At 41.1% G+C, this 13,092-nt stretch overlaps 1 protein-coding gene across 1 annotated transcript in view; it reads right to left on the reverse strand.

Annotated features, from left to right (window-relative positions):
• Nucleotides 1-13,092, reverse strand: part of LOC115121665 (excitatory amino acid transporter 2-like) — a 142,037-nt gene that overhangs the window by 13,657 nt on the left and 115,288 nt on the right. Inside the window, exon 7 of the mRNA XM_065010261.1 lies at nucleotides 1,291-1,524. Within this exon, the coding sequence (XP_064866333.1) occupies nucleotides 1,291-1,524 (234 nt within the window). The remainder of the gene's footprint in view (nucleotides 1-1,290; nucleotides 1,525-13,092) is intronic.

Consider the following 13,092-nt stretch of genomic DNA (forward strand, 5'->3'; position numbering starts at 1 on the left):
AGCGTATAATGGAGTTGGAATCAAGTGAACCCTCTCACAACTTTGTATACCTGGATGAGGCTGGCTTCAACCTGACCAAATGCAGAAGGCGGGGTCGGAATATCATCGGTCACAGAGCTACTGTGGATTTGCCAGGCCAACGGGGAGGAAATATCACCATGTGTGCTGCTATTTCGGAGCATGGTGTCCTAACCCATATCCCCCTTATAGGACCATACAACACCCAGCATCTACTCAACTTTTTAGAGACTCTCTACAGGGCTCTCATTCCTGATGATGAGAGGGGTCTGTTTAGAGAGGATTTGCCAAAGTATGTGGTCATTTGTGATAATGTGAGTTTCCATCGATCAAACATCATAAGGCAATGGTTTGTGACCCACCCGAGGATGCTCATAAAATTCCTCCCACCTTATTCACCATTCCTTAAGCAAAATGAGGAGTTATTTTCAGCATGGAGGTGGAAGGTGTACGATCGTCAACCACACACACAGATGACCCTGCTGGCTGCAATGGATGCAGCATGTGAGGACATCACAGTAGACGCCTGCAGAGGATGGATAAGGCATTCCAAAAGATTCTTACCACGTTGCATTGGAAGGGAAAATATCCGGTGTGATGTGGATGAGAATATGTGGGCTGACAGACAGGAACGTCTGGATGTGTAGAGACAGCACAACAGTGCTGCGGGCAAAGTTGTGCCTTAGGGGTGGTTTCCTGTGTTTCTTTCTAATTTTTTTTTTTTCCTTTGTGCCCCTTGGGTTGTCCAGTCTCTTTCAATCAATAACCCACATACAGTAATATGTAAATAGTACTGTTGAAATTGATATATGCCATAGAAGTGCAGCCTTGTGCATTTTCAATACAGTAACTGTCATCCAAACTGTAGCCTAAGTTTACATCAGGTAATACTGTCAAAGTACACAGTTACATTGACAACATGCCTAAACATTTTGACGACCTTGTTCGTGAACAATGACTCAATGACTTATCATTCTGATGACACTGACATGATCATTGGCATGAATATTTACTTTTGAGAGATGTACTAAGGATTTTTAGTGACTGACTAGCTTTAGAAACATATATATTGTATATTGCAGTTTGTACAAATAGTTCTGAGAAATGCACTTATTATTTTGCACATGTTACGGATGATGTGAAAAATGCACCAAAGCGACTGAGAAAAACTGTAAGGAAAATACACACCAGCACAAATGATCTAAACATAGTATATACACCCCCCCCCCCCCACACACACACCCAACCCCCCCTAGAGTGTTCCTCCCCTACCTGCTGGCGGTGCCCAGGGCAGTGATCCAGGCCTGGAAGATCCCGGAGTAGAAGGTGAAGGGGCTCTTCCTTGTGACGGAGAAGAAGATGAGTGGCAGGATAATGCCCCCGTGGATCATTAGGCCCACTATGACTGTCACCATGTACATGCCCAGCTGTCTAGCCACCACCTCCAGGTCCCCGATGGCTGCTATCTTCCCTGAGATCAGAGAGGCGATACCAACTGGAGAGTACCTGGAGACACAACATTGCTAATGAGGAGGCTTCTTCCAGAAGGTCATAGGTCATAGCAACACAAGCTTAGCATCTGAGGTGTAAGGGATGTACTGTGTGTTGATCTGTGAGGAAGATGTCATTTAGCCAGAGTTGTTTGGTAGAGTAGTTAGTATACTGTGTATTACCAGTGTGTTTAGTGTACTGTGTGTTGATCTGTGAGGAAGATGGCATTTAGCCAGAGTTGTTTGGTAGAGTAGTTAGTATACTGTGTATTACCAGTGTGTTTAGTGTACTATGTGTTGATCTGTGAGGAAGATGGCATTGAGCCAGAGTTGTTTGGTAGAGTAGTTAGTATACTGTGTATTACCAGTGTGTTTAGTGTACTGTGTGTTGATCTGTGAGGAAGATGGCATTTAGCCAGAGTTGTTTGGTAGAGTAGTTAGTATACTGTGTATTACCAGTGTGTTTAGTGTACTATGTGTTGATCTGTGAGGAAGATGTAATTTAGCCAGAGTTGTTTGCTAGAGTAGTTAGTATACTGTGTATTACCAGTGTGTTTAGTGTACTATGTGTTGATCTGTGAGGAAGATGGCATTGAGCCAGAGTTGTTTGGTAGAGTAAGTAGTATACTATGTGTGACCAGTGTGTTTAGTGTACTGTGTGTGACCAGTGTGTTTAGTGTACTGTGTGTGACCAGTGTGTTTAGTGTACTGTGTGTGACCAGTGTGTTTAGTGTACTGCGTATTACCAGTGTGTTTAGTGTACTGTGTGTGACCAGTGTGTTTAGTGTACTGTGTGTTTAGTGTACTGTGTGTTTAGTGTACTGTGTGTTTAGTGTACTGTGTGTGACCAGTGTGTTTAGTGTACTGTGTGTTTAGTGTACTATGTGTGACCAGTGTGTTTAGTGTACTGTGTGTTTAGTGTACTATGTGTGACCAGTGTGTTTAGTGTACTGTGTGTTTAGTGTACTATGTGTGACCAGTGTGTTTAGTGTACTATGTGTGACCAGTGTGTTTAGTGTACTGTGTGTTTAGTGTACTGTGTGTTTAGTGTACTGTGTGTGACCAGTGTGTTTAGTGTACTATGTATGACCAGTGTGTTTAGTGTACTATGTGTGACCAGTGTGTTTAGTGTACTATGTGTGACCAGTGTGTTTAGTATACTATGTGTGACCAGTGTGTTTAGTGTACTATGTGTGACCAGTGTGTTTAGTGTACTATGTGTGACCAGTGTGTTTAGTGTACTGTGTGTTTAGTGTACCAGTGTGTTTAGTGTACTATGTGTGACCAGTGTGTTTAGTGTACTGTGTGTTTAGTGTACTATGTGTGACCAGTGTGTTTAGTGTACTATGTGTGACCAGTGTGTTTAGTGTACTATGTGTGACCAGTGTGTTTAGTGTACTATGTGTGACCAGTGTGTTTAGTGTACTATGTGTGACCAGTGTGTTTAGTGTACTATGTGTGACCAGTGTGTTTAGTGTACTATGTGTGACCAGTGTGTTTAGTGTACTATGTGTGACCAGTGTGTTTAGTGTACTATGTGTGACCAGTGTGTTTAGTGTACTGTGTGTTTAGTGTACTATGTGTGACCAGTGTGTTTAGTGTACTATGTGTGACCAGTGTGTTTAGTGTACTATGTGTGACCAGTACTGTGTGTTTAGTGTACTATGTGTGACCAGTGTGTTTAGTGTACTGTGTGTTTAGTGTACTATGTGTGACCAGTGTGTTTAGTGTACTGTGTGTTTAGTGTACTATGTGTGACCAGTGTGTTTAGTGTACTGTGTGTTTAGTGTACTGTGTGTTTAGTGTACTGTGTGTGACCAGTGTGTTTAGTGTACTATGTGTGACCAGTGTGTTTAGTGTACTATGTGTGACCAGTGTGTTTAGTGTACTATGTGTGACCAGTGTGTTTAGTGTACTATGTGTGACCAGTGTGTTTAGTGTACTATGTGTGACCAGTGTGTTTAGTGTACTATGTGTGACCAGTGTGTTTAGTGTACTGTGTGTGACCAGTGTGTTTAGTGTACTATGTGTGACCAGTGTGTTTAGTGTACTGTGTGTTTAGTGTACTATGTGTGACCAGTGTGTTTAGTGTACTATGTGTGACCAGTGTGTTTAGTGTACTATGTGTGACCAGTGTGTTTAGTGTACTATGTGTGACCAGTGTGTTTAGTGTACTGTGTGTGACCAGTGTGTTTAGTGTACTATGTGTGACCAGTGTGTTTAGTGTACTGTGTGTTTAGTGTACTATGTGTGACCAGTGTGTTTAGTGTACTGTGTGTGACCAGTGTGTTTAGTGTACTATGTGTGACCCTATGTGTGACCAGTGTGTTTAGTGTACTATGTGTGACCAGTGTGTTTAGTGTACTATGTGTGACCAGTGTGTTTAGTGTACTATGTGTGACCAGTGTGTTTAGTGTACTATGTGTGACCAGTGTGTTTAGTGTACTATGTGTGACCAGTGTGTTTAGTGTACTGTGTGTTTGTGACCAGTGTGTTTAGTGTACTATGTGTGACCAGTGTGTTTAGTGTACTGTGTGTTTAGTGTACTATGTGTGACCAGTGTGTTTAGTGTACTATGTGTGACCAGTGTGTTTAGTGTACTATGTGTGACCAGTGTGTTTAGTGTACTATGTGTGACCAGTGTGTTTAGTGTACTATGTGTGACCAGTGTGTTTAGTGTACTATGTGTGACCAGTGTGTTTAGTGTACTATGTGTGACCAGTGTGTTTAGTGTACTATGTGTGACCAGTGTGTTTAGTGTACTATGTGTGACCAGTGTGTTTAGTGTACTATGTGTGACCAGTGTGTTTAGTGTACTATGTGTGACCAGTGTGTTTAGTGTACTGTGTGTGACCAGTGTGTTTAGTGTACTATGTGTGACCAGTGTGTTTAGTGTACTATGTGTGACCAGTGTGTTTAGTGTACTATGTGTGACCAGTGTGTTTAGTGTGTTTAGTGTGTGTGTGACCAGTGTGTTTAGTGTACTATGTGTGACCAGTGTGTTTAGTGTACTATGTGTGACCAGTGTGTTTAGTGTACTATGTGTGACCAGTGTGTTTAGTGTACTATGTGTGACCAGTGTGTTTAGTGTACTATGTGTGACCAGTGTGTTTAGTGTACTGTGTGTGACCAGTGTGTTTAGTGTACTATGTGTACTATGTGTGACCAGTGTGTTTGTTTGTTTACTATGTGTGACCAGTGTGTTTAGTGTACTATGTGTGACCAGTGTGTTTAGTGTACTATGTGTGACCAGTGTGTTTAGTGTACTATGTGTGACCAGTGTGTTTAGTGTACTGTGTGACCAGTGTGTTTAGTGTACTGTGTGTGACCAGTGTGTTTAGTGTACTGTGTGTTTGTGACCAGTGTGTTTAGTGTACTATGTGTGACCAGTGTGTTTAGTGTACTGTGTGTGACCAGTGTGTTTAGTGTACTATGTGTGACCAGTGTGTTTAGTGTACTGTGTGTTTAGTGTTTAGTGTACCAGTGTGTTAGTGACCAGTGTGTTTAGTGTACTATGTGTGACCAGTGTGTTTAGTGTACTGTGTGTTTACCAGTGTGTTTAGTGTACTATGTGTGACCAGTGTGTTTAGTGTACTATGTGTGACCAGTGTGTTTAGTGTACTATGTGTGACCAGTGTGTTTAGTGTACTATGTGTGACCAGTGTGTTTAGTGTACTATGTGTGACCAGTGTGTTTAGTGTACTGTGTGTTTAGTGTACTGTGTGTTTAGTGTACTATGTGTGACCAGTGTGTTTAGTGTACTATGTGTGACCAGTGTGTTTAGTGTACTGTGTGTTTAGTGTACTATGTGTGACCAGTGTGTTTAGTGTACTGTGTGTTTAGTGTACTATGTGTGACCAGTGTGTTTAGTGTACTATGTGTGACCAGTGTGTTTAGTGTACTGTGTGTTTAGTGTACTATGTGTGACCAGTGTGTTTAGTGTACTATGTGTGACCAGTGTGTTTAGTGTACTATGTGTGACCAGTGTGTTTAGTGTACTATGTGTGACCAGTGTGTTTAGTGTACTGTGTGTTTAGTGTACTGTGTGTTTGTGTGACCAGTGTGTACTATGTGTGACCAGTGTGTTTAGTGTACTATGTGTGACCAGTGTGTTTAGTGTACTATGTGTGACCAGTGTGTTTAGTGTACTATGTGTGACCAGTGTGTTTAGTGTACTGTGTGTGACCAGTGTGTTTAGTGTACTATGTGTGACCAGTGTGTTTAGTGTACTATGTGTGACCAGTGTGTTTAGTGTACTATGTGTGACCAGTGTGTTTAGTGTACTATGTGTGTGTGACCAGTTGTTTATGTGACCAGTGTGTTTAGTGTACTATGTGTGACCAGTGTGTTTAGTGTACTATGTGTGACCAGTGTGTTTAGTGTACTATGTGTGACCAGTGTGTTTTTAGTGTGACCAGTGTGTTTAGTGTACTATGTGTGACCAGTGTGTTTAGTGTTTGTGTTTAGTGTACTATGTGTGACCAGTGTGTTTAGTGTACTATGTGTGACCAGTGTGTTTAGTGTACTATGTGTGACCAGTGTGTTTAGTGTACTATGTGTGACCAGTGTGTTTAGTGTACTATGTGTGACCAGTGTGTTTAGTGTACTATGTGTGACCAGTGTGTTTTTACTATGTGTGTGACCAGTGTGTTTAGTGTACTATGTGTGACCAGTGTGTTTAGTGTACTATGTGTGACCAGTGTGTTTAGTGTACTATGTGTGACCAGTGTGTTTAGTGTACTATGTGTGACCAGTGTGTTTAGTGTACTATGTGTGACCAGTGTGTTTAGTGTACTGTGTGTTTAGTGTACTGTGTGTTTAGTGTACTATGTGTGACCAGTGTGTTTAGTGTACTATGTGTGACCAGTGTGTTTAGTGTACTATGTGTGACCAGTGTGTTTAGTGTACTATGTGTGACCAGTGTGTTTAGTGTACTGTGTGTGACCAGTGTGTTTAGTGTACTATGTGTGACCAGTGTGTTTAGTGTACTATGTGTGACCAGTGTGTTTAGTGTACTGTGTGTGACCAGTGTGTTTAGTGTACTATGTGTGACCAGTGTGTTTAGTGTACTGTGTGTTTAGTGTACTGTGTGTGACCAGTGTGTTTAGTGTACTATGTTTGACCAGTGTGTTTAGTGTACTATGTGTGACCAGTGTGTTTAGTGTACATTGTGTTTAGTGTACTATGTGTGACCAGTGTGTTTAGTGTACTATGTGTGACCAGTGTGTTTAGTGTACTATGTGTGACCAGTGTGTTTAGTGTACTATGTGTGACCAGTGTGTTTAGTGTACTATGTGTGACCAGTGTGTTTAGTGTACTATGTGTGACCAGTGTGTTTAGTGTACTATGTGTGACCAGTGTGTTTAGTGTACTATGTGTGACCAGTGTGTTTGTTTATGTGTGACAGTGTGTTTAGTGTACTATGTGTGACCAGTGTGTTTAGTGTATGTGTGACCAGTGTGTTTAGTGTACTATGTGTGACCAGTGTGTTTAGTGTAGTGTGTTTAGTGTACTGTGTGACCAGTGTGTTTAGTGTACTATGTGTGACCAGTGTGTTTAGTGTACTATGTGTGACCAGTGTGTTTGTGTACTGTGTGTTTAGTGTACTATGTGTGACCAGTGTGTTTAGTGTACTATGTGTGACCAGTGTGTTTAGTGTACTGTGTGTGACCAGTGTGTTTAGTGTACTTTGTGTGACCAGTGTGTTTAGTGTACTATGTGTGACCAGTGTGTTTAGTGTACTATGTGTGACCAGTGTGTTTAGTGTACTGTGTGTTTAGTGTACTATGTGTGACCAGTGTGTTTAGTGTACTGTGTGACCAGTGTGTTTTAGTGTGACCAGTGTGTGACCAGTGTGTTTAGTGTACTATGTGTGACCAGTGTGTTTAGTGTACTATGTGTGACCAGTGTGTTTAGTGTACTATGTGTGACCAGTGTGTTTAGTGTACTATGTGTGACCAGTGTGTTTAGTGTACTATGTGTGACCAGTGTGTTTAGTGTACTATGTGTGACCAGTGTGTTTAGTGTACTATGTGTGACCAGTGTGTTTAGTGTACTATGTGTGACCAGTGTGTTTAGTGTACTGTGTTTGTGACCAGTGTGTTACTATGTGTGACCAGTGTGTTTAGTGTACCAGTGTGTTTAGTGTACTATGTGTGACCAGTGTGTTTAGTGTACTATGTGTGACCAGTGTGTTTAGTGTACTATGTGTGACCAGTGACCAGTGTGTTTAGTGTTTAGTGTACTGTGTGTGTGACCAGTGTGTTTAGTGTACTATGTGTGACCAGTGTGTTTATGTGTACCAGTGTGTTTAGTGTACTATGTGTGACCAGTGTGTTTAGTGTACTATGTGTGACCAGTGTGTTTAGTGTACTATGTGTGACCAGTGTGTTTAGTGTACTATGTGTGACCAGTGTGTTTGTTTATGTGTGACCAGTGTGTTTAGTGTACTATGTGTGACCAGTGTGTTTAGTGTACTGTGTGTTTAGTGTACTATGTGTGACCAGTGTGTTTAGTGTACATGTGTATGTGTGACCAGTGTGTTTAGTGTACTATGTGTGACCAGTGTGTTTAGTGTACTATGTGTGACCAGTGTGTTTAGTGTACTATGTGTGACCAGTGTGTTTAGTGTACTATGTGTGACCAGTGTGTTTAGTGTACTATGTGTGACCAGTGTGTTTAGTGTACTATGTGTGACCAGTGTGTTTAGTGTACTATGTGTGACCAGTGTGTTTAGTGTACTATGTGTGACCAGTGTGTTTAGTGTACTATGTGTGACCAGTGTGTTTAGTGTACTATGTGTGACCAGTGTGTTTAGTGTACTATGTGTGACCAGTGTGTTTAGTGTACTGTGTGTTTAGTGTACTATGTGTGACCAGTGTGTTTAGTGTACTGTGTGTTTAGTGTACTATGTGTGACCAGTGTGTTTAGTGTACTATGTGTGACCAGTGTGTTTAGTGTACTATGTGTGACCAGTGTGTTTAGTGTACTATGTGTGACCAGTGTGTTTAGTGTACTATGTGTGACCAGTGTGTTTAGTGTACTATGTGTGACCAGTGTGTTTAGTGTACTATGTGTGACCAGTGTGTTTAGTGTACTATGTGTGACCAGTGTGTTTAGTGTACTATGTGTGACCAGTGTGTTTAGTGTACTATGTGTGACCAGTGTGTTTAGTGTACTATGTGTGACCAGTGTGTTTAGTGTACTATGTGTGACCAGTGTGTTTAGTGTACATTGTGTTTAGTGTACTATGTGTGACCAGTGTGTTTAGTGTACTATGTGTGACCAGTGTGTTTAGTGTACTATGTGTGACCAGTGTGTTTAGTGTACTATGTGTGACCAGTGTGTTTAGTGTACTATGTGTGACCAGTGTGTTTAGTGTACTATGTGTGACCAGTGTGTTTAGTGTACTATGTGTGACCAGTGTGTTTAGTGTACTATGTGTGACCAGTGTGTTTATTGTACTGTGTGTTTAGTGTACTATGTGTGACCAGTGTGTTTAGTGTACTATGTGTGACCAGTGTGTTTAGTGTACTATGTGTGACCAGTGTGTTTAGTGTACTATGTGTGACCAGTGTGTTTAGTGTACTATGTGTGACCAGTGTGTTTAGTGTACTGTGTGTTTAGTGTACTGTGTGTTTAGTGTACTATGTGTGACCAGTGTGTTTAGTGTACTATGTGTGACCAGTGTGTTTAGTGTACTATGTGTGACCAGTGTGTTTAGTGTACTATGTGTGACCAGTGTGTTTAGTGTACTATGTGTGACCAGTGTGTTTAGTGTACTATGTGTGACCAGTGTGTTTAGTGTACTATGTGTGACCAGTGTGTTTAGTGTACTATGTGTGACCAGTGTGTTTAGTGTACTATGTGTGACCAGTGTGTTTAGTGTACATTGTGTTTAGTGTACTATGTGTGACCAGTGTGTTTAGTGTACTATGTGTGACCAGTGTGTTTAGTGTACTATGTGTGACCAGTGTGTTTAGTGTACATTGTGTTTAGTGTACTATGTGTGACCAGTGTGTTTAGTGTACTATGTGTGACCAGTGTGTTTAGTGTACTATGTGTGACCAGTGTGTTTAGTGTACTATGTGTGACCAGTGTGTTTAGTGTACTATGTGTGACCAGTGTGTTTAGTGTACTATGTGTGACCAGTGTGTTTAGTGTACTATGTGTGACCAGTGTGTTTAGTGTACTATGTGTGACCAGTGTGTTTAGTGTGTGACCAGTGTGTTTAGTGTACTATGTGTGACCAGTGTGTTTAGTGTACTATGTGTGACCAGTGTGTTTAGTGTACTGTGTGTTTAGTGTACTATGTGTGACCAGTGTGTTTAGTGTACTGTGTGTTTAGTGTACTATGTGTGACCAGTGTGTTTAGTGTACTGTGTGTTTAGTGTACTATGTGTGACCAGTGTGTTTAGTGTACTATGTGTGACCAGTGTGTTTAGTGTACTATGTGTGACCAGTGTGTTTAGTGTACTATGTGTGACCAGTGTGTTTAGTGTACTATGTGTGACCAGTGTGTTTAGTGTACTATGTGTGACCAGTGTGTTTAGTGTACTATGTGTGACCAGTGTGTTTAGTGTACTATGTGTGACCAGTGTGTTTAGTGTACTAGTGTGTTTGACCAGTGTGTTTAGTGTACTATGTGTGACCAGTGTGTTTAGTGTACTATGTGACCAGTGTGTTTAGTGTACAGTGTGTTTAGTGTACTATGTGTGACCAGTGTGTTTAGTGTACTATGTGTGACCAGTGTGTTTAGTGTACTGTGTTTGTGACCAGTGTGTTTAGTGTACTATGTGTGACCAGTGTGTAGTGTACTATGTGTGACCAGTGTGTTTGTTTACTATGTGTGTTTAGTGTACTATGTGTGACCAGTGTGTTTAGTGTACTATGTGTGACCAGTGTGTTTAGTGTACTGACCAGTGTGTTTAGTGTACTATGTGTGACCAGTGTGTTTAGTGTACTGTGTGACCAGTGTGTTTAGTGTACTATGTGTGACCAGTGTTTGTTTGTGACCAGTGTGTTTAGTGTACTATGTGTGACCAGTGTGTTTAGTGTACTGTGTGTGACCAGTGTGTTTAGTGTACTGTGTGTTTAGTGTACTATGTGTGACCAGTGTGTTTAGTGTACTGTGTGTTTAGTGTACTATGTGTGACCAGTGTGTTTAGTGTACTGTGTGTTTAGTGTACTGTGTGTGACCAGTGTGTTTAGTGTACTATGTGTGACCAGTGTGTTTAGTGTACTATGTGTGACCAGTGTGTTTAGTGTACTATGTGTGACCAGTGTGTTTAGTGTACTATGTGTGACCAGTGTGTTTAGTGTGTGACCAGTGTGTTTAGTGTGTACCAGTGTGTTTAGTGTACTATGTGTGACCAGTGTGTTTAGTGTACTGTGTGTTTAGTGTACTATGTGTGACCAGTGTGTTTAGTGTACTATGTGTGTGTGTTTGGTTAGTGTACTGTGTGTTTAGTGTACTATGTGTGACCAGTGTGTTTAGTGTACTATGTGTGACCAGTGTGTTTAGTGTACTATGTGTGACCAGTGTGTTTGTTTAGTGTGACCAGTGTGTTTAGTGTACTGTTTGTGTGACCAGTGTGTTTAGTGTACTATGTGTGACCAGTGTGTTTACCAGTGTGTTTAGTGTACTATGTGTGACCAGTGTGTTTAGTGTACTATGTGTGACCATGTGTGACCAGTGTGTTTATGTGTGACCAGTGTGTTTAGTGTACTATGTGTGACCAGTGTGTGTACTATGTGTGACCAGTGTGTTTAGTGTACTGTGTGTGACCAGTGTGTTTAGTGTACTATGTGTGACCAGTGTGTTTAGTGTACTGTGTGACCAGTTTAGTGTACTATGTGTGACCAGTGTGTGTGTTTAGTGTACTATGTGTGACCAGTGTGTTTAGTGTACTATGTGTGACCAGTGTGTTTAGTGTACTATGTGTGACCAGTGTGTTTAGTGTACTATGTGTGACCAGTGTGTTTAGTGTACTGTGTGTGACCAGTGTGTTTAGTGTACTATGTGTGACCAGTGTGTTTAGTGTACTATGTGTGACCAGTGTGTTTAGTGTACTATGTGTGACCAGTGTGTTTAGTGTACTATGTGTGACCAGTGTGTTTAGTGTACTATGTGTGACCAGTGTGTTTAGTGTACTATGTGTGACCAGTGTGTTTAGTGTACTATGTGTGACCAGTGTGTTTAGTGTGACCAGTGTGTTTAGTGTACTATGTGTGACCAGTGTGTTTAGTGTACTATGTGTGACCAGTGTTTAGTGTACTATGTGTGACCAGTGTGTTTAGTGTACTATGTGTGACCAGTGTGTTTAGTGTACTATGTGTGACCAGTGTGTTTAGTGTACTATGTGTGACCAGTGTGTTTAGTGTACATTGTGTTTAGTGTACTATGTGTGACCAGTGTGTTTAGTGTACTATGTGTGACCAGTGTGTTTAGTGTACTATGTGTGACCAGTGTGTTTAGTGTACTATGTGTGACCAGTGTGTTTAGTGTACTATGTGTGACCAGTGTGTTTAGTGTACTATGTGTGACCAGTGTGTTTAGTGTACTATGTGTGACCAGTGTGTTTAGTGTACTATGTGTGACCAGTGTGTTTAGTGTACTATGTGTGACCAGTGTGTTTAGTGTACTATGTGTGACCAGTGTGTTTAGTGTACATTGTGTTTAGTGTACTATGTGTGACCAGTGTGTTTAGTGTACTATGTGTGACCAGTGTGTTTAGTGTACTGTGTGTTTGTGACCAGTGTGTTTAGTGTACTATGTGTGACCAGTGTGTTTAGTGTACTATGTGTGACCAGTGTGTTTAGTGTACTATGTGTGACCAGTGTGTTTAGTGTACTATGTGTGACCAGTGTGTTTAGTGTACTATGTGTGACCAGTGTGTTTAGTGTACTGTGTGTTTAGTGTACTATGTGTGACCAGTTTGTTTAGTTTACTATGTGTGACCAGTGTGTTTAGTGTACTATGTGTGACCAGTGTGTTTAGTGTACATTGTGTTTAGTGTACTATGTGTGACCAGTGTGTTTAGTGTACTATGTGTGTTTAGTGTACTATGTGTCACCAGTGTGCTTAGTGTACTATGTGTGACCAGTGTGTTTAGTGTACTATGTGTGACCAGTGTGTTTAGTGTACTATGTGTGACCAGTGTGTTTAGTGTACTATGTGTGACCAGTGTGTTTAGTGTACTATGTGTGACCAGTGTGTTTAGTGTACTATGTGTGACCAGTGTGTTTAGTGTACTATGTGTGACCAGTGTGTTTAGTGTACTATGTGTGACCAGTGTGTTTAGTGTACTATGTGTGACCAGTGTGTTTAGTGTACTATGTGTGACCAGTGTGTTTAGTGTACTATGTGTGACCAGTGTGTTTAGTGTACTATGTGTGACCAGTGTGTTTAGTGTACTATGTGTGACCAGTGTGTTTAGTGTACTATGTGTGACCAGTGTGTTTAGTGTACATTGTGTTTAGTGTACTATGTGTGACCAGTGTGTTTAGTGTACTGTGACCAGTGTTTAGTGTACTATGTGTGACCAGTGTGTTTAGTGTATGTGTGACCAGTGTGTTTGTGTGA

The sequence above is a fragment of the Oncorhynchus nerka genome, linkage group LG26, assembly GCF_034236695.1.
Source record: "Oncorhynchus nerka isolate Pitt River linkage group LG26, Oner_Uvic_2.0, whole genome shotgun sequence".
NCBI classification, from domain to species: Eukaryota; Metazoa; Chordata; class Actinopteri; order Salmoniformes; family Salmonidae; genus Oncorhynchus; species Oncorhynchus nerka.